This window comes from Mustela putorius, unplaced genomic scaffold (assembly GCF_011764305.1).
Source record: "Mustela putorius furo isolate JIRA1106 unplaced genomic scaffold, ASM1176430v1.1 tig00003858_pilon_pilon_pilon, whole genome shotgun sequence".
NCBI classification, from domain to species: Eukaryota; Metazoa; Chordata; class Mammalia; order Carnivora; family Mustelidae; genus Mustela; species Mustela putorius.
In genome coordinates this window covers 31,652,213-31,675,020 of record NW_025422010.1, presented here as the reverse complement: position 1 = coordinate 31,675,020, position 22,808 = coordinate 31,652,213, and the positions used below count along the sequence as shown (strand labels likewise).

The 22,808-nt window shown below is 37.9% G+C and overlaps 1 protein-coding gene across 5 annotated transcripts in view; it reads right to left on the bottom strand.

Moving 5' to 3' along the window:
• The window catches only part of KIAA1328 (KIAA1328 ortholog), a 322,870-nt gene that overhangs the window by 41,315 nt on the left and 258,747 nt on the right, over positions 1–22,808 (bottom strand). For all 5 annotated transcript variants that reach the window (XM_045065526.1, XM_045065527.1, XM_004752260.3 and 2 more), the window contains one exon: positions 10,778–10,886. In XM_045065526.1, the coding sequence (XP_044921461.1) occupies positions 10,778–10,886 (109 nt within the window). The remainder of the gene's footprint in view (positions 1–10,777; positions 10,887–22,808) is intronic.

Here is a 22,808-nt window from a genome sequence, read left to right as displayed (position 1 = left end):
CCATGGGATACTGTCCAAGCAATCAAATCCCAATATAAAGAACATGTTGAAACCACTCACAATGGAGAATCTGCTCCTTGAAAATCTCCTAAAAAACTAGACATCTTTCAATCCTTACAAAACAGGAACACCTTAAAGTCAATGAAAATGCAAGAAGTTCTGGGAAGTAAAAGAAGCACGATTAAATGTTTGAGCAGGGCACCAACCCACGGTTCTTTTGCAGATGTGAAGGAGACCTAATGGAAAATCATTTTCTACAAGAATGCCATGAACTGGAAAACTGAAAAGGAAATGATTACTTTGTGATCATTCATTCATTCTTATTGAATGAATGTCTGTTATGTGCCAGGCCTTCTCCTAGGACAAGGGTAGAGCAATGAATATAATAAATGAAATCCTTGCACTGGAGTGTCTGGGTGGCTTGGTCCACTGAGCGTTTGATTCTTGATTCTGGCTTAGGTCGTAGTTTCAGGGTTGTGAGTTCGAGCCCCTCCTATGACTCCCTACTCAGCGGGGAGTTGGAATCTCTCCTTCTCCCACAGAGAAAGGAGTGAACACTGACTGAGTGCACATTATGGCCCAGCACCAAATTAGGGTGCTTATCTAACCAAATTAACTTTGCTTACCTAAAGTTAATACTCTGAGCACATTTTCAAGGTAATTATTAAAATTCTTCTTTTCATCCGAGAAGTCATGCTTAGAGAGGTAAAATAAAAGGCATGTTTACAAACATGTCTGCATAGTGAAAATGAAAAAATACAACCCAGTTGCCAACTTCTTAATCCTATTCCCAACCTTTTGTCAGGGAACACACATAGAGTTTGGAATTACAATAGCAAGGTCAAATCCTAGCTCCTTATTGCTTGTGTGATCTTGGGAAGTTCTACAATGACAACTATTATTTAGTGATATACAGGGAGTGTGCTAAGTACTCCTTGTAAACTGTTTTGCTTAATCATCACGACAGGCCTATGAGGAGACAGTATTATCCCCATCTTATAGATTAAATTAAATGATTTGTTCAAAGCCATTCAAACCTAGGTCTATAAACCCAGGTGTTAATAATTATTACACCTGAGCTCTAGACTGTCCTATAATTGCCTCGTTGAGCTTTATTTTCTCATGATTCTGAGGATTAGGTCAGGTGACGTATATGAAAGAATTTTAGAAAAGCACTGAACTGCCTAGAACACTAAGTGACACTCAACAAATGTTTCTTAACATTGAAGTGCAGGGAATTTGGTGACCTTGGAGCAAACGAATGACTCTAAAACAGCAGTTCATGAGGATAAACACTGTGAAATGATAACGGGAACTGGCAATTCTGAACAGATGTCACTAATCATACCATTTTTCAGCGTTCAGTACCCTGGAGAAGACACACCAAGGAAGCATAATCCTCACCTATTGCTGGCTCGACAAAGAAATAACATATTTATGTCATACGTTCCAAGGTGAACCTTAGGGTATTTGGAAATACTTGAAACTGTAGAGTAAAAAATTTTGAAATGGATTTACCTCCTATTAATATGTGCCCTTTGCTTTCTTTTTAAATATTGTTTTAAAAATTATGTAAGTAATACATCACTGTAGGATATCTGGAAAATATAGGAAACTGTGAATACTGAAGGAGCTTTTACAACTCCTTCATCCAGAACTTAGAATTCCTGAAGCCAGGGGACCCGAATCTAAGTGACTAGTAAACATCAGCTGTTTGAATGTATATTTTTTTTGTGCAGTACTTTTTTTTCTATGGTAAGAATGTCTTGACAAGCTTCCTCAAGCTGAATTCATTTCTTGGAATTATGTTATCTCTAAATTTCTACGGAGCCTGTTTGTTTCTGTTTTTTAAACTTATACACAGTATAACAGTGTGTGTCAGAGGAATGGATGATTATATTAATGGCTTTTAACAGTGGGAATTACAGTAACAACACAATATCCTGGCTTAATTAAAAGCTATATCTTTTCATCAAACACATAAGAATTTCCATGTGTTCAACTGTTCTTGGGAGTAATGCCCCTGCTGGCAGGGAATTTCAAAGTATCAACTCAACTTAAGTAAAACCCCTTTTGAATGGCTGGGCTTTTCATCCTTCTGATTAAAGATGGAAGACAGAGAGGCACATTATACTTCATGTTTTCTTTTACATATTCAACACATTCTTTTCTAAGTTTTCAGACTATTCCTTTTTACTGTCATCATTTTGTGTGTGTGTCATTTCATTAGGCTTTGTTTTTATTTACAAAAGACTCAAAATGGAAAAGTTACAGTAAATGCTACTCTGATTGTGTGTGGTGGGCAAACTTACTCTGAGGGCACATAAAGCTAAAATGACAGCTCTTAGCCTTGCAGCCCACATTTTAGGAAGTCATTTTGAAAAACCTAAAAAGAAATTTTATCTAATATTTTGCAATTGAGTTTTAGTAGCCATTAAAGAGAGCTTTACAGTGCCATGTAATTTATATGAACATATAATTCTAAATGGACATATCTGTAGATGCCCAACACATTACCTGATATACAGCAGACATTCAATGAAGAGTGGGCCATTACTGTCACTTATGGCCGTCAGTCACATACTCAAGTATATAGAGGCAGTGAGGTCTGCTATTCCAACTACCACATAAACTCAGGTAGTGCCTGTGGGCTCTAATTTGGGGTTTGGAATTTTAGTGTAGCTCCCCTCTCTCTACCCTGGGAGAATGACACACTGTTGTGTGCTAGGCACAGAAGGGAATCTAGTTGAGTACATAAACCATTTGTGTGAACCTACAGATGAGAAAAAAAATATTGTTGCAGTGAGGATTCTAGGCACAAGTGCAAGAAAATGCTGCAATCTGGTTGTTGTGCGTAATGGAAACACAGCATTTCTCTTTTTCTTGAATGACCCGCTTCTTCCTGTCAAGTTATAAAAATAAACTGTAACTCTTAAGGCAAGTTTGTCTCATTCCTACTCTATACCAGAATTTTATCAGCTTAGTGCCAACACCTTGACCTGAAATTCAAGTTTTAGGCAATAGTGAAGAATGAAAAAACACTAAAATCTGGGATCAGAAGAACTATGTTCAGGGTCTCTTTTCTGCTTCATTACTGTGTGACTATGGACAGTTCCAGTTGCCATTTCCTCGCTGTAAAATGAGGTACTACTACTACTTATTTCAGGGTTTGGGTGCAATTTAAATAAGAAAATGCAGGTTAGAAGCATTCTGTCAACACTGTGGTACTATGCTAAGGATTGTGAACTGGTAATTATTATTTTCAGCATTATATTTTTGTTAATAGTATGATAGATATATGTTGCTTAACATACTTATGTTGCCAATCCAGAACTTTTTTTGTCAGGGATAAAAGAGATAATTTTTTACAATCAGGAACAGCATATTTACATGATTTTTCCTTCTACATAATCTAAATGGTTACTGGGAAATTGAGATTAGAAACTAAACAATGCTTGAACTGCCCAGATGCTAAGGCCTTGGTTGATGATCCACAAAGAACAAAGAGGGACAAATGAAGAAATGTTTGTCCCTCTTCACAGCACAGCAAATGACCAACATGACCGTTGTTCAAGGTCTTGAAGAGTTATATCATCATATCTGGTGCTAGAAGCAACTGAATTTCTATGTCAAGTTACTTAAGATGAAAATAGAGATGAAAAAAAAAACCCACTTAAAAATTAAAATTAAATATATTTAAAATATACAAATACATATTTAAAATATACAATGATTTTTTGGAAGAGTTGTTCAATATTAGGAAATTATTAATGATATACATATAAAGTAAAATGATTACTACAATCAAACTAATATATCATCTCTTCATATAGTTTCAATTATATAGTTAAAAGGGTGGTAAGAACACTAGCAATCTATTCTTTTGGCAAATTTCCAATATTTAATACAGTATTATTAACTATAGCCATCATGTTGTACATTAGATTTCTAGATGTATTCATCCTACAGTATGGCAACTTTGTTCCCTTTGACCACTATCTCCTCATTTCCTCTACCATCCTACTCCTAGTCACCACCATTCTTCTTTCTGCTTCTATGCTTTGAACTTTTTATGTTCCACAAATAAGTGAGATCATGAAGTATTTCTATGTCTGGCTTATTTCATTTAGCATAATGTCGTCCAGCTTAATCCATGCCATCTGCCACAAATGGCAGATCTCCTTTTTAAAGGCTGAATATTATTCCAAAGTCCATTCATCCACTGATAGGACATTTAGGTTGTTTCCATATCTTGGCTACTGTGAATAATGTTGCAGTGAACATAGGAGGACAGACACCTCTTTGTGGTACTGTATTTCCTTTGAGTATATACCCAGAAGAAGACTGTTGGATCATACAGTAGTTCAATTTTTTTTTTAAAGATTTTATTTATTTGATAGAGAGAAATCACAAGTAGACGGAGAGGCAGACAGAGAGAGAGAGGGGAAGCAGGCTCCCTGCTGAGCAGAGAGCCCGATGCGGGACTCGACCCCAGGACCCTGAGATCATGACCTGAGCCGAAGGCAGCGGCTTAACCCACTGAGCCACCCAGGTGCCCCGTAGTTCAATTTTTAATTTTTTGAGGAACCTCCATACTGTTTTCCACAGTAATTGTATCAATTTACATTCCTACCAACAATGCACGAGGGTCCCTTTTCTCCAAATCCTCACCATTATGTACTTGTTATCCTCCATCGTTTTGAAAATAGCCATCCCAGTGGTGTGAGGGACTATCTCATTGTGGTTTTCATGTGCATTTTCCCAATGATTACTGACGTTGAGCATCTTTTCATATACCTGTTGGCAATTTATGTCTTCCTTGAAAAGTTCAATATCCACTCATGACAAAAACCCTTGAATATAGAAGAAAATCTCTTCAGCACAATAAAAGCCATTTATAAAAAGCCCCAGCTAACATCATAATAGGGAAAAATTGAAGGCTTCTCCTCTGTGGTCTGGTACAGGGCTTGCTCCTGTCACTTCTATTACACAAAGTACTAGAAGTGCAAGCAACAGCAATAAGTAAAGAAAAAGAAATAAAAGCCATCCAAGTAGTTAAGGAAGAAGTAAAATTAACTCTGCAAATGATATGATTCTATATGTAGACAAACCCTACACACTCCAAACACAAAGCAACACCAACACCAACAATAACCCGGTTAGAACTAACAAATTCTGTAAAGTTCCAGGATATAAAATCAATATACAAAAATCAGTTGAATCTACTTATACCAATAATGATCTAACCAAAAAGGAAATAAGGAAAAAATTCCATTTATAATAGCATCAAAAAGAATAAAATACTTGGGAATAAATTTAATCAAGGCAGTGAAAGATTTGTACACTGAAAACTATAAAACATGGATGAAAATAATTGAAGAAGACACAAATAAATGGAAAGATATACCATCTCCATGGATTGAAAGAATTAATATTGTTAAAATAACCATACTACCCAAAGTGATGTATGGATTCAATGCAAGCCTTACCAAAATTCCACTGGCATTTTCCACAGAAATGGAAAAAACAATTGCAAAATTCATAAGGAACCACAAGAGACTCTAAATAGCTAAAACCTTGAGGAAAAAGAACAAGGTTGGAGGCATCACACTTCTGGACTACAAATTATATTACAAAGTTATAGTAATCCAAACAGTATGGTATTGGCCATAAAAACAGACACAAACCAATGGAACATAATCAAGAACCCAGGAAAAAAAAACAACAACAAAGCATAAATGATCAATGAATTTTCAACAAGGGCACCACGAATATACAATTGGGAAAGGACAGTCTCATCAATAAATGGTTCTGGGAAAACTGGATATTCAGACGGAAAAGAAGGAGACTGGACTCTCATCTTTCATGATATTTAAAAAAAAACCCTGAGAATGGATTAAATACTTAATTATAAAATCTGGAAAATTCCTAGAAGAAAACAAAAAAAAAAGCTCCTTGACACCAGTCTTTGAAATGATTTTTTGGATAAGATACTGAAAGTTCAAGGAACAAAAGCAAAAGTAAAAACAAATGGGACTGGATCAAACTGTAAAGGAAATTATCACAAACTGAAAAAAATATTTATAAACTATTTAGTAAGAGGTTAATATTCAAAATATATAAGGAACTCTTACAACTCAATAGCAAGTCAAAACCAAAAAAATCAGTCTGAATAAAAAATAGGCAGAGGATCTAAAAAGACAGACATTCTTCCAAAGACACAGAAAAATACAGTTTTCAAGACAGAAGTTTAAGTTCTAGACTGCAGGGTACTTGGATTCCTCCAGCCTGGATTAGTGTAATGTGGTCCAATATTCTGAGTGTGGTCCCTCAGTCTCCACCTCAATGGACAGCAAGTCTCTACAAGCTTCAGTTCCGCCGTGCACAAACAGTTGTCTGTGAGCATGATGGCACAAGCATGTGCACAATGGAGAGCTCATCAATTTATAAACTTACAGCTAAGTTTTCAGGACAATTAAGCATATAGTTTGAAAGCAAAGGACCACAGTCTTTAACAAAAGATCAAATTAAGTTATTTTTTAGGCTATTTTTTAAAAAGCCCCCAAATAAGCTATTAAATCTTTGGAAATACATACTTAAATATTTTCTTACCTCCCTCAACAAAAAGCAAGCTCCACAAAATCACCCCTCTCCAACATGTCTAAAAAACCAACAAAATGAAAGAAAATAAGAATTTTCAACTCTGGGGGTGCTTGGGTGGCTCAGGCGGTTAAGTGTCTGACTCTTGGCTTCTGGTTGCATCTTGATCTCATGGGTCATACGATCAAGTCCTGTGTCAGGCTCTGTGCTTGGGGCAGGGGTGGGAGGATTCTGCTTGGGATTCTCTCCCTCTGCCTCTCCCCACATGCAGGTGAGCACATGCCCTCTCTAAAAAAAGCAAAATTTCCAACTCTGCATTGTGGTGAAAAACCTTTTTGAAAAAAGCTAGAGTAGAGAGGTGAGCAGTACTACCCAGAAATAGTCCATCTATATCTCCAGTTCCCCAAATTCAGTAATTTGGTATGCTTTGGTGAGATCTGCTTTTCTTTCTTCACATCATACACACACACACACACACACACACACACACACACACACACACGAGGGCAAGAGTACCAGCATTAACTCTCATATATCAGGGGACAACAGAGAAAAGAAGCCTCAGTAACATTTACTTCGGGGCCTTAGAATGTAATCCTGGTGCTGCAGGCCTGCTATTTGCCTCTGTTTATCAGTTTGGAACAATTACCACTGAGCTATCATATGACTGGAACATAGAAACTTTACTGATATTTTAAAAAGTGACAAGATTTCTGTTTCAGTGAACAATCCCAGAAGATACTGTCTTCATTTTAATATAAAATGTTCTAGATCTCCAAACCCGGATAGAAAAAAATCCCCACATATAAAGGATATACAGCTGTACTATGCTTTTTCTCCCCAAATTTGAAATAAAAGATTTGAAGATCCAAAGCTACATTAATGCAAATATCGGTCTGTTGCAAGTATACTTTTTGATTAAATTGGCATACATCAAGTACAATTAGAAAGGTTATTTATAACGAAGAAATACTTAATTCTGCATCTTAATGGGAATGACAATTACAGCTGATGGTTGCTAATTAACATTACTTCTTTTGCTTTGGGTGTCAGGTATTTCCTGTATGATCTTTATTGCTGGCAATGGACATACCAAATTCTGGAAGGTATAAAAGGGTTAATTATCAGTAACAGCTGTGCTCATAGCAAATTAACTGGCCAGTTCTGGTTTCACCTTGGAGACCAGAGGATCCAGTAGAATCTATAAACTCTGACCCAGCGTCCTGGCAGGAGAAGTATTTGTTGAACTTTCCGCTCAAAGGTGCACTTCCTCACCAGGTGTTCAGAATGACAGGGAGAAAAGCCCATATGATGGGGGTTTGGGAGGCATTGCCTGTTTCAGGCAAGCAGAAATGCATGGCCCCCTTTGGTTCAGCAGCTCCATCCTCTTGTGCCAATGTGCCTATTGTGGTTTCTCTCTTGGACAGCTCAGGGGTGTGTGATCAATGCTGGAGGCCAGAAGTGAATGAAGAGAAAGAAGCGATGCAGCTCTCAGCACAGAAAACTATAAAGCCCTCTTTGTTTGTGCTGTAAATTACCTATTTATTTTGTTAGCATGAGATAGATGAATATTTCTACATATAAAGGTGCCCAGCTAAAATCAGGATAAGTGATATTAATGGCCTATGGTCAGTATTATTGAACCTCCAAAGCAATAAACTTTATGAGTCAATAAATATTACATTTGCAACATAGTTAACATTCCTTTACTGTCTCTAGCACTTATTACACATTGTAACCGCAAGTCTACAATACATTATTCATATTTGGGGTGTCACCGAGTGATGGATTGCTGCGGGAGAGGCTGTCCTTTAAATAAATCAACAAATAAAAATGCAAATGTTAACATTTTCAGCCACAACTTTTCCCATCTTGAATGGGGAATGAAAATTTCACATTATATTGACAGGCAGCAGAGAGAACAATTAACAGCCCACATTGTGAATGAGAAAGATGACTTTGCCACGCCTGGTTTTATCACTGGCATGTGGGACAATATAGGACTCTTCCGAGGTGTTAACGCTTTTCAGAGAACAAAGGAAAACCTATTTCCCACCACCATCTGTCCCACCCCCATCCTGTTTTCCAAGTTTGGGAAATTCTGGGAATATAAGGTGGATAGGCTTTTACTCTTCTCAGTAAGTCCAAAGGTTTGTTGGGATGAAGAATAAACAGAGTTTTGTCTTGCATTAAGAGTTTGCATGTAACTGAAAAGTAGTCTATAAAAAATGCCTTTTCTACACTTTGAAATAAGAATAATTCAAATAATCCTGATTCTGAAATTTGGAAAGCAACCACTGTGCCCTCCTGGTAACTGATTTTCATAGTACTGAATCTTTTTTTTCAACTCTGCACTTTGTATAATAAACCTATAATATGCCATCAGGCACTTCTAAGGATGAAATCCAGTGTGTTACACATTGTTTTATTTAGCCAAGTACTCATTATTTATGAAACCTCTGCAAATCTGTATTTAGCTGATTTGCAGTATTAAGAACTAACTGATACAGAATCTCTTTTTTAAGGTCCATAAATATGAGTCTTCACAGCAATTCTAACGTGGGCTTGTAAAACTGTACGAAGTTGATATGGTCCATTCAGAAAATGTGTGCTGAGAATGTTCTACAAAACTCTTACTGGGGAAACATTTTATTCTTTTTCATGCTTCTCTCTAAACTGAAATGCAATAATCAAAAACACATTAAAGTAGCGTTAAAGAGCTTGCTTTAATCTTCAGTAGAAAAATTCACTAAGAGAGAAAATCCAGATCATTTCTCCTCTTTACCCATAACTTCTCCAGAGGAAGCCCTCAAGGCGATTGGGATGGATCCTCTTTGAGCACAAGCATTCAGCCGCAATGCCGAGTGGTTCAAGGAGGGACCCCCGACCCTCAACATTTCAGAACTGACAGCTCAATGTGGGTACTTGGAAAATGCTAATAAGGGCAGCATTAAAAATAAAAGAAAGGGGTAATGGACAAAGAATGTGGTAAACTAGATAATTTTTTTTTTTTTTTTTGCTTGTGGGTCACCTTCAAAATACGGAGGTTGTCATTGTCAACTATTATAGTATTTAAGATAATGGGCTTTGGAGTCTGAAAAGCTAGTTCTACGTCTTATTAGCTATGTGACCTTAGGCCAGTCACTCAATCTCTTAGTTTCCTAATTCTGGCAATGAGAATGATAGAAGTACCACTTCCTAAGGCTCTGATGAAGATTAAATCAGACAGTCCATACATGGGTGGATACACAGTAGGTGCCTAATAGATGGCAGTCCTTACTGTCCTCTGTGTTAGGGTTATTTCCCAAAAGTTCTTTATAATTAAAATTAAGTCTTGAAATCTACATTCTTCTGATAAGATGCTGGGAATTTAAGTGCTCAAACAAGCACATTCCCAAGAAAGCTGAAACTAAGCCCATTCGGTGTTGCTGTTTATATAATCAGCCTTAAATGCGTAATAGGTGGGTGGCTTATTGGATGTGAAAAAATTTTAATAATGTGTTTCTTTTCCTGACTCCAGAAAAGTCTGAGCAAATTCTTAACTCTTCAAATGTCTCTGGTATCGATAAACGTTGACAGAACCTTAAAACTGTAATACAGGGGCGCCTGGGTGGCTCAGTGGTTAAGCCTCTGCCTTAGGCTCAGGTCGTGATCTCAAGGTCCTGGGATTGAGCCCCGCATCGGGCTCTCTGCTCAGCGGGGAGCCTGCTTCCCTTCCTCTCTCTGTCTGCCTGCCTCTCTGCCTACTTGTGATCTCTGTCTGTCAAATAAATAAATAAAATCTTTAAAAAAAAAAAACCTGTAATACAAAACCCACCATAATTTTCAGAATCAATGAATTCAATTAGTTAAACTTAAAGTCCAAGTGTATAACAATTCTGCGACAAACTGGGAAAGACCTGCTGTGAAGCACATTTTCTGATGAAAGATAGGATTAGCTTTGTGTTTTTCTGGAAATCCTTGCCAATTACCGGTTTCAATTAAGGTGAGGCATGGGTAAAGGAAAGAGCTCCATGCGATCAACCTGGCCAAATCTAGATGCTTCCAAAGAAGGCCTCTTTCGAGTAACAGCTCTTAAGAATCGTCAAGACTTTTCCACTCCTTTATTAAATGACTCCCTGCCCCCCAAAAGGCTCTTACCTAGAGAATGTTAAACCAAAGAGTCCCTGAGGCTTACCGAGAAGAGTCGTGCTGCAGCGCTGATGAGCTTGTGATTCCAAGCTCCTTTTGGCTTCCTATTGTTATAGGAGATGTGGATGCATCTTTTCTAACTCCTGCCACTGTTCCTGTATGAACAATAAAAAGAATTAATTTGGGCATTCAATAAAAGGAAATGGAAAAGTCCATTCTGAGCAATATATTAGACATTCCAAAATCCCTAAGCTTTAAAAGTAAGCTATTTTTTTCCCTCTGAAATGAAACAATGGCAGATGGGAAACTCAGTGGGTTGTTTTGATTTTGTAAAATCAGAGATCCACAGTATCTTATTTTAAAAAAGTACCTCTGTGCAATAACAGACTGGCTACTGATTTTGTTTTTAAACCTGATGGCCTGTCATCTTCCTGCTGGTTTGAGTTTACTGTGAAAATGACCAAGAAGGTAATTGCTTTATTTTGTTCCCTTTAACCATTCTAAGAAAACATCTTTCGTCTCTCTGAGTCCAGCACTTTGTATCTCCAAATCCCCCAAGTTAAACTGCTCTTACCCCTAAAACTTTCAAGGCAGACAGAAATCTTGAATGCTTCTTTCAAAGACCTGTACACTGGGCTAAAACAAGTGTCTGATTGGAAAAGATGTTCACCTATCCATTCCAGGGCTGATTTGGTCTTTGTTCTTTTCTAACAAGCAATGTTCAGTTAATAATTATTTTTCTCCTCTGGAGTGCTAAATAAGATGGCATGGGAAGAAAGATTTTTTAGTTTTTGTTTGTTTTCTAATTATTTTATCTAATAACAATAATTTTCTCCTCCTCTTCCTTCCTAATATTATTTCCCAAACAGCACAAAACATCCCTGTCTTTTTCTTGCAAGACTGTAAGAATCTCACTCACAATTTTCTTCTGGTTCCTGGAAAACTACAGGAACTCAGTGTTATCAGAGAAAAATCAGACCCACAGAAAGCAAGAGTCTTCTATGTGCAGAGATTAGCATCAAAACGGTCACCATGATCCTTGGTATTCAAAAGCTATACTCAATACTGGCTGTTCTCTATTATGTATAGATGTAAAAGACTAGCTACCTAAATCCACAATTCAGTCTTCTTTGTATACACAAACCCGTGGGACCCTGAACCCAAACCAATATATTTTCATACTAGACACAAACTCCCTCAGTACATGCAGTGCACCAATCAGTAAATATTTACCAAGTACCTAATGATCAGCAAGGGCTGGTATCAGGATTAAGTTCAGAGTTAGTTTAGGGGACGGTAATGAAGACGGGAGAGAGTAAGAACATGAGATACTCTGAACAACCTGGTAAAGAATCACAACCCAAGGCAGTATAAGGTGACAACAGTTAATAGATATGGTATGCTTAGTATGTGCCTGGTACTGCTCTAAGCCTCTGCCATATACCATTTATCTTTCTTTTAAAAAAGCTTCATTATAATTTGAATACCATAAAATTTAACCATCTTAAACTTACCAGCTTGATAAACAGTAGTAAATTTATACAGCTTATGAAAGCATGACCACAACCCAGTCTGCTTGAGATCCTTTCCCTCACCTCTCCCTCTGCTCCTCCTCCCTGTGCACGCTCTCCCTCTCAAATAAATAATTTTTAAAAATTTTCATGGGATTGACTTATTTCTTTTTACAATCTGATTTCAGAATATTTCCTCATTCCCCAAAGTTCCTGTTTTGTTCCTATCCCTCCTCTAGTTCTCTCTCTCTCTAGTTTTGCTATTTCTAGAAGTTAGTTATATTTATTCTCATAAAACCCCTTTGCAATAGATACTATTTTAACATCTCATTTACAGATAGGTAAAATAAGCCATAGGGGACTTACAGGACCTGCCCAAGGTCACAAAGCTAGTTAAGTGATGGAGACAATATTCATGTCCAGATAATCTGATCCCAGAGTTCTACTTTTAGGCTATTCCCCCATAATAAACAGTACGACAAGTCTGAGAAATTAAGAAGTGGGAGAGATCATGTATGGTTGTAGGATTAAAGAAGATTTGATGCAGGAGGTGGTATTTTGATAGGAAGGAATAAAGAGCATGGAATTAGCAAAAGTATTCAATTAAAAACCCTGAGGCTAAATATTTAATATATTCAGGAAATATTTATTGAGCATCATTATGTCCTTGTACTTTGCTAATCACTTTAAATCACTTTATATGCATTATCTCATTATTCTTTCCAACAGTCCTTAAATTATATTATTGCCCTCATTTTATAGATAAAGAAGTAGAAACTGAAAGGTCAAGCAGAATGTCCAGTATCACACAGCTAGTAAGAACGAGGCTGGGTTTTGACTTTGTATTGCAAACTAATCTTAAACACTGTGCTAGTTGGCCTCAAAAATACAACACAGCAGCAACAAACACAATTAAAAAAACCCAGCTGGTCTTTGGAGAGATTACTTCTGTGGCAGACCTTGGAATAGAGCGGGACAGAGAGACCGGAGGCAGGTGAAGCGGCTCATTCCTACTACAACTGTCTAGGTAGCGTCCTGGTTGGTGTGAGGGGAAATTAAAATGTGTAAACAGGAGCAGAAACAACTGAGAGGGACTTGTGGGTAAGGTGAGGGAAAAAGATATGCCTGGTGAAAGAATATAATTATCTCTGCAATCACTATTATAGAAGACTTGAACATTAGTCTTATTTATGGTTTTGATCCTTCTATCAAAAGTTTAGTTGGGATAACTGACATTTGATGAGGACAACTTAAAGAAGGAATTGTAACAGAGGGCCCAGGGACTCCTATGGAATCCATGGATATACTTCATGAACGTGTGACTCCCTCATAACTGCAGGCACAATTATGTGTGTACGTGTGCCCATTACTCTTTAAGGAAAGGGGCCATAGCTTTCATCAAATTCTAAAAAGGCATGAGACACCCCAAAAGTTGAGAATGATTGGTCTAAGACATAGGACAAGCTTATTCCTTTTTCTTAATTCTTTAAGTGCTATTCCTTATTAAGTTTCTGGGAAGTAACATATCAGCTTTTAATTATACTCATTTCTTCTACAAAATTTGATTTCATATTAAGTATACCAACAATTACATACAGTTATGCATATTCATAAAACTCCATACCTGTTTACACACACACACACACACACACAAAGACAACATACGCATTTTAAAAATAAAAGTGCACATGGCACCTGGGTGGCTCAGTTGGTTTAGTGTCTGACTCTTGGTTTCAGCTCAGCTAATGATCTCAGGGTTGTGGGATCGAGCCCCATGTCAGCCGCTGGAAAACTAGTAGATATTATATGCTCAGAGGCTGGAAAACTAGTAGATGTTTTATGTGCCATTTCAGGCCTATTCTATAAAACCTTCCATGTGTACTCTGTACCTTCCTACTTCTTGCTGACCTGTTGTGGCAGGGCCACTTAGTAAATATATTAGCTTTGTGGGCCATTGCGCTTCTATTCAACTCTGTTATTGAAGTATGAAAGCATCCACAGACAATACATAAAAAAGGGAAATCGCTGTATTCTAATAAAGCTTTATTTACAAAAAAAAGCATTGGACGAGATTTGGCCATGAACAGTTTGCTAACCTCTATACTCAAGGTGATCTTGGAAGAAACTTCTCGTTTCTTAAGCCGTTGATATTTTTTCTATTTGTTACCGTATTTTAGCCTAGCCAACTAAATATAGCTGCTATGAACATATTTGTAAGTTAATTACTGTGTGTATGAGATTCTCTCTAGTATATATATTTAGAAATGGAATATCTTGGATATGGGGTATTTGTTCTTTATCTTCAATAAATAATGCAAAACTGTTTTCCAAAGTGGTTGTATAAATTTACACTCTGATCAGCAGACAAGCATTCCTGGTGCTTTAGTCTTGCTAACACAAGAATGATAATGAAAATACAACTTATCATAATTTGTGGGAGGCAGCTTAAAACAATGCTTAGAGAGAAATTTATAGTTTTATATACTTATATTAGAAAAGAAGAAAGATTTAAAGTCATTGATCTCAGTTTTCAATTTAAGAAGCTAGGGAAAAAAGAGCTAATTAAACCCAAATTAGTATAAAGTAAATAATAAAAATACGAACAAGAATCAATGGAATAGAAAACAAGCACATACTAGACAAAAATCAACAAAAAGCAAAGGTTGTTATTTTTCTTTAAAAAGCCAGTAAAATTGATTACCCCCTAGCAAAGCTGATTAAGAGAGAAAATTAAAAATTATCAATACCAGGAATGAAAGAGGTATATCACTCCAGATGTTAAGTGCATTAAAGAAAAGGCATGTTGTAAACAATTTTAAGCCAATAAAATCAACAACTTAGATGAAATGAGCAAATCCTATGGAAAGCAAAATTTAGCAAAGTTGAACACAAAAAGAAATGACAAATCTGAGTAGTCCAATATCTGTTAAAGAAATAAAAAATCCAAAGTAAGAAAACCCATACACACACACACACACACACCATCACCATCAATGCTAACAACAAAAGCAACAACTCCAAGCCAGATGTTTCAGTGGTGGATTCCATAAAACATGTAAGGAAGAAACAATACCAATCTTACACAACCTCTTTCAGAATACAGAGGAGAGGGAAAAGACTACCTCATTTATTTTTTTTTAAATTGTGGCAAAATACACATTTGCCATTTTAGCCATTTTAATGTGTACAGTTTGTTGGTATTAGGTCCATTCACAATGTTGTGCAACCATCATATGACCTAATTCCAGATGTTTTTTATCACTTCAGACAAAAACCCTGTAACAATGAAGCAGCCATTCTCCATTTTCTTCTCCTAGGTCCCTGGGACCATAAATCTGCTTTGCCTGTTTTGGATATTTCGTATCAGTAAAATCATGCAACATATGGCCTTTTGTGTCTTGCTTCTCTCAATTAGCATAATTTCTTCTTTTCTTTTTCAATTTTAAGTAGGCTCCATGCCCAGCAATGGAGTCTAATGCAGGGCTTGAACTCATGACCCTGAGATCAAGAGTTGCACGCTCTATGGACTGCCAGCCAGACGTGCTTCCCCTTCATTCTCCTGATAATGTGATTTTTGCACCAGCTGGTTTTTGTGTGTTGAACTACCTTTGCATTCTTGAGCTAAAACCCACTTGGTATGTAATTCTTCTAATATGCTGCTGCATCCAGTTTTATTAGTATTTTATTGAGGAGATTTTCATCTATATTCACAAGTGATATTGATGTGCAGTTTTCTTTTCTTATAATGTCTTTGTCTGGCTTTGGCATCAGAGTGAGGCCTGGAATAAGTGAAGAAGTGTTTTTGGGGAAGAGTTCCAGAAGGATTCAGGATAATTCTTTAAATATTTGGTAGAATTCACCAGTAAAGCCATCTGCTTCAAGTCCTGGGTTTGTCTTTTTTGGGGGGTTTTTGATTGATGACTTAATTACTTCACCTGTTTGGGTCTATTCAGATTTCCTATCTTTCTTGAGTCAGTTTTGGTAGTTTGTGTGTTTTTTAGGAATTCATCCATTTCATCCATGGTTGTCTAATTTGTTGGCTTTTTGATGTGTCTATTGTTTGGCTCAACTATTACTTTTTTACGTCAGGCATCAGTGGTGTGTTCATTTGGTTTTTAATGTTTACAAGCAATGTCCTACGTGTAGTTGCTTCTCTGTCCTGAGAGAGGTCAGGCTTAGGAAAAACCCTGTGTGAATCATTTAGGGAATAGACAGGTGAAAAGAGACAAACACAATTCCTTGAGAACAAGATCTCTTCTGCTCTCTCTGGGACCAGATGCTCATACTGGAAGTCAGGATGCCATCTTCAAGAATGCTGCCATGCAAGCTTTGGGGATGGGACAAGGCTAACTTAAAATTCCACAAAGTTCTCCTTCTATGTTTCAGTGGCCTTTTTGCTGGCTAAGCACTTGCTTGATTTTTATTAATCTTTCACTATCTTTCAGAGTTCTGATAAGGCTGATTCTGGCAGTTTTGCCAGTACTTTCAGTATTTCTGGGAGTTGAAGGTGGTGGGGGGAGCGCTTCTGGAAGTCCCTACTCTGCCATTTTTGCTGACATCCTGACTTATTTATGACACAGCATAACTCTGTTACCAAACCCTGACAAGGTCATTACCAAAGAGATATGACATACCAATATCTCCCAATCAGTGTAATTCATCAAATTAACAAAATAAAAAAAAAAAGAAAATGCATGGTCATTTCAATAGGTACACAAAAAAGACCTGATGAAATTCAACACTCATTATGATAAAGATGCTCAGCAAACGAGGAGGGAACTTTCTTAACCTGATAAAGAGCATTTACAAAAAACTTACAACTAAAATCATACTAAATGGTGGGAACTGCTTTCCCTATGAGATCAGGGTTTCCTTACGGAAGTTCACTTTTACCATTTTATTCTACATTGTAACAGAAGTTCTAGGCAGTATAATGAGATAAGAAAAACATATAAAAAGCAAAAAGGCGGGGAAAAAAGTAGTTGTTATGGACTGAATTGTGCTCCCTGACCCTGCCCAAATTCATGTGTTGAAGTCCTTACTTTCACTGTACCTCATAATGTGACTGTATTTGGAGACAGGACATTTAAAGATGTAATTAAGGCTAAATGAGGTCATATAGATGGCTTTTAATCCAATATGATCCTTTGTCTCTAAAGAAGAGAGAGACAGGGGGTGCCTAGGTGGCTCAGTCCCTTAAGCAGTGGACTCTTGGTTTCGGCTTTGGTCAGGATCTCTGGGTTGTGGGATCAAGCCCCACATTGGGCTTGGAACTCAGTGCAGAGTCTGCTTTAGATTCTCTCTCCCTCCTTCCTCCAGCTCATGCTCTTTCTCTCAAATAAATAAATAAAATCTTAAAAAAAAAAAAAAAAAAGGGCCGGGGGAGAGACACACTTGGGATGTATTCTCATAGAGAAAAGGCCATGTGAGGATACAGAAGGCAGCCATGTGCAAACACAGGAGAGAGGCCTTGGGAGGGAAGGACTAGAAAGGAACATGAGTGAACAACAACAGGAACAACAGAAAAGTACTGGATCTTAATTGTATGGTGTATAGAATTGTCAAAGTTTATCAAACTGTACATTTGAGATCTATGCAGTTTTACTGTAGGTAAATTAAATCTCAATCAGAATAAAATAAAAATTTAAAAACCGTCCAGTTTTCTTGATTCTCAAGGCTGTGCTGTTTTCAAGACTGCACTCTACCAAGCTTTTTGGCACTGTAATCAATCAGCATAAAGACTCTGAAGGGACAAGCACGTACACTTCTCTTAATTACTGTAGGTACTGAGATCCTAAGGTCTAACTGATCAGATCTTTATGGCTGGGAAATGGGCAAAGTCACAAAAAGAGAAATCTATCTGTCTATCTATCATGTTATATCAATTCGTTCAAGAAATATATATTAAGTACCTACTACATGTTAAGCAATGTTGTTATGGGATGCAACAGTAAGCCACAGAGTGTTCATATTCTAGTGAGAGAAGACACAAAATATAAAAAATTAGTAAATTATAAAGTATTTTGAGATAATAGTCTATTATAGAGAATGGGAAATGTAGAGGTTCTGGTTTAAGGGAAAATATTTCATATACAGCAATTTCAACTTTTATTTATTTATTTATTTATTAAAAATTTTATTTATTTATTTGACAGACAGAGATCACAAGTAGGCAGAGAAGCAGGTAGAGAGAGAGGAGGAAGCAGGCTCCCTGCTGAGCAGAGAGCCCGATGTGGGGCTCGATCCCAGGACCCTGGGATCATGACCTGAGCTGAAGGCATAGGCTTTAACCCACTGAGCCACCCATGCGCCCCGCAATTTCAACTTTTAATGCTGGTCTCTTGCATCTGAATTCCTTTTTTTTTTTTTTAAAGATTTTATTTATTTATTTATTTGTCAGAGAGAGAGTGCGAGGGAGAGAGAGCATGTGCACGCACAAGCAGGCAGAGCTGCAGGCAGAGGCAGAGAGAGAAGCAGGCCCCCTGCTGAACAAGGAGCCCAATGTGGGACTCAATCCCAGCACCCTGGGCTCATGACCTGAGCTGAAGGCAGTGGCTTAACTGGCTGAGCCACACAGGCGTCCCTTGAATTCCTTTTTAAAAGGGACTGAGCAGGGGCGTCTGGGTGGCTCAATGGGTTGATCCTCTGCCTTCAGCTCAGGTCATGGTCCCAAGGTCCTGGGATTGAGCCCCGCATCAGACTCTCTGCTTGGCGGGGAGCTTGCTTCCCCCTCTCTCTCTGCCTGCCTCTCTGCCTACTTGTGATTTCTCTCTGTCAAATAAATAAATAAATAAAATCTTAAAAAAAAGGGAGGGGGACTGAGCAGGACAATTTAATCTATATATCTGGTTTTATGCATAGCACTATACTATTCCTTTCTTCTGTGTTCTGTTGATAAAGGCATCAACTTTTAATAAATCTTTTAGCTCAGAGTTCTCAGAATCAGAAGTAATATCGTGTGATACCTTTTCTAATGATTAAACATCCAACAATGATTATATTAATAATAAAAGAAACAAATAAGTTTTCTTTAGAGGCAAAGTGGAACTGCCTTCTAAACTTTGGATACTCCAACTTGTTTATTTCTTTAACATCGTCACCTATATTAATCCATCATGGACTACAAAGAACATTCGTAACCTTGCAAGCACAGGCTTATTTAGAGGAACAACTAGGAGTTTCAAGATTATTTCTCATTTCAGATGAGTCTATAATAATCCTCTTCTAGTAAAAGAAAAATGTGTTTCAGAGCTCCTCAGGGGCCATCAACCAGTGATAGCTGCTGTATATTATATAGCCGAAAAAAGCCCAAAGACAAAATGGGGGGCATGGTCAATGCCATCAGTTAAATCCAAATTACTTTAGGTTTAGCCTCTCTTGAAGTTTTAAGAAGACTCAAAGATCCATGGAGAAGGAACAAACAGGCATAGCTCTAACTGTAGCAGGGAGCTTTGGGATGGCTTTGCAACCTCGCTTAGAAATGGACAATGCCAAGTCCTGAGGTCTAACATTTCGATTCTGGAACATGTCTGCTCAGTGGCCTCACGGCCTCTGCTAGCCTGTCAGCATCACAGAGAAAAAAAAATGCCCTTAGCTTGGAGGGCTCTTATGAAAGGGAATCGGTGATTGATAAGAAAAGGGTGGTTGGAGGCAAGCTAGGAGAGGGAAATAAAAACAAAAAAAACAACCACCGCTGAGTAGGGAGGAAAAAAGGAATGAACAGTGTTGTGTTTCCAGATTTGTGCCTTTGGCTTAAAAGTTCTTGACTCAAGTTTAGATTTTCCTAAGTAATGTCTCCTGGTTCCACATAGCTCAATAAAGGCAACTAAAATAGAATATACCAAGCACTGATGATTGAAAAACAAATTATATTTTAAGTATGATTCTGACAAAACTGTACACATCGTTGTGATCTCAAGGTTGTTTCTTTCTCTCTTTCTTTCTCTCTCTCTTTCTTTCTTTCTTTTTTAAATTAACATATAATGTATTATCTGCTTCAGGGGTATGGGTCTGTGAGTCATCAGTCTCACACAATTCACAGCACCCACCATAGCACATACCCTCCCCAATGTCCATCCCCCAGCCACACTATTCCTCCCTTCCACTCCTCCCCCTTGCCCCCGCCACCGCAAAGGTCTTTTCTTAAGAGTCAGGTCTTTCTTTATATATTTAGTATCAATAAAGTTGACAGAATGGTGAGGAGGACAGAAAAGGTAGAGGAATAAGGGATGGATAATAAAGATTAATGGTCCTGCAGTAAACATCCTACGTGGTACTTAATGATTAAAGACAACAAAAGAAACAAAGAAGAAAAGTAGGTTAAAAAATTTAGACACACTAAAGAAGGGAAAGCAATTAAGGAGCCACTAAACCAAGCAGTGTGACTGAGGCAATTAGTGCTAGGTTACCGGTCTTACATTAGACAGGGTGTCCAAACCCCTTGCAGCACACTTGTAAAGCCGGTCTCCCATCTGGCTGTGCGCCACTGGAAAGGCCGCTGTTGTAACTGCTCTGTTGTGTGATCTGCGCATACTGGCACTGCCATGAGCAGAAGGACTCAGACGGGCAGCTGCAGCTCCTCAATGATCAGCTATACTGTAATTTGGCAATGGCTCCATATCAGAATAAAAGAGAAATATCAGAAAAAAAGAGAAAAATACATGACGATCCTCCTTTTTTTTTTTTTTTAAAAAAAAAAGAGAGAGATAGGGCACCTGAGTGGCTCAGTGCGTTAAGCCGCTGCCTTCAGCTCAGGTCACGATCTCAGGGTCCTGGGATCGAGTCCCGCATCAGGCTCTCTGCTCACCGGGGAGCCTGCTTCCTCCTCTCTCTCTCTGCCTGCCTCTCTGCCTACTTGTGATCTCTCTCTGTCAAATAAATAAATAAAATATTAAAAAAAAAAAAGAGAGAGAGAGAGAGATAGAGTGCATGTGCATGAATGGGACAGGGAGGGTCACAGGAGAGAGGGAGAAGAGAGAGAAAATCTTAAGTAGGCTCCATGCTCAGTGCAGGGCTTGACTGGGGGCTTGATCTCATGACTCTGAGATCATGACCCAAGCTGACTTGGAGAGTTGGACACTTAACTGACTGAACCACCCAGACACTCCTTACATGATAATCTTATAAGTAGAAAAAAAAAAAAAAGTTAATTCCTGTGAACACCTTAAAACAAAACTCTCTTAAAAAAATGAGAAAGTTTATTTTTTTTCCACTGCAACAAAACAACCTCCCCCCCACCTCCCCACAAACACAAAGGAAAAAAGCTAACAAAAAAAATAAAACCGTGAGTGAAAACTGTTTCTGAAAACTTTGCAGAATTGTAACAGCTTTGTCTTGGTTAAATTGATTGGTATAGCAACATTATAAAATGACTATTAGGATTCATTGTGCACAACAGAAAGTGCTGAAATGTCAGCAGACTATACAGCAAAAAGTAATGGGTTCTGAACCCCTGTTAGTCAAAAATGATTTTGTTTCAAATTAGAAATTGATTTTTTTTGGACACAAGCCCTTTCCAGGCTTATAGCTTCCGTAGCTGGGCCCGGGAGAGATTAACCTCCACCACTGTAAGGGCTGGCCTGATGGTACCTTTCTCAAAGTGCCTTTTCAACTGCAGCCTTCTAATGCGGCTGTGGTCTTAACCAATAACACAAGTCATTTGTCCCTTTGCTATTATACTCCATTTTTCTCATTTTGCCATTTTATTTTCGTGCTGGCACACAACACAAATTTGTTGACAAGTTAACAGAAAACTATGTTAAGACTTGCAGGGTAACCACCACACACACCAGTTTTGACTGGTTCTCTATTCTCCAAAGTGCAGTGACTAAGAAGAGAATACAAGTTTCCCATCTCTCAAGGACTCACAGAGAAAATAAAGAAGATTCTATCTCAGAGATGAAGTCCCCTCAATCTCATTTTTGTTTCTGGAAGCAGAGTCTGCAAAGACAAAAGTTGTTCTAAGTCGTTCTAATGCAATGGAGGTCTGCAGAACTTCTGCCTTATGTCAAAAAAAAAATGTACTTGCTTTCCAAGATGTGGATAGTTCCTTTTCTGAATCTTGGACTAATTATCATTTCTCAGTTATTTGGAAAAAGATTAAACAACTTCTAGATTAATCATAGTTAAAACTAAAAATCATGACAAAGGTGGCAGGTGATGAGAGTGTAGTATACATGGTCTTCTATTAAACTGCTGCCCATTTTTCAAACAAATGAATATGAGTGGCCAGGGAGATTATGGAAAGTTGGTTGCTTAGTACCAGAGTGGGGCAGGTGCCAGTCCAGTAAAGAAAAGAGGTAGCTATGTGGAAGGAACTAGAGGATGTTATGCAAAGTGAAGTAAGTCAGTCAGAGTAAGACAAATACCACATGATCTCACTCATGTGTGGAGTTTAAGAAAGAAAACAGACAAACACATGGGGGGTAAAGAAGAGAGTAAACAAGCTATAAGTGACTCCTAAGGAGGAGAACCAATGGGGTTGATGGAGGGAGATAGGCAGAGGGATGGGCTGGATGGATGATGGGCATGAAAGGAGGGCACTTGTGATGAGCGCCAGATGTTGTA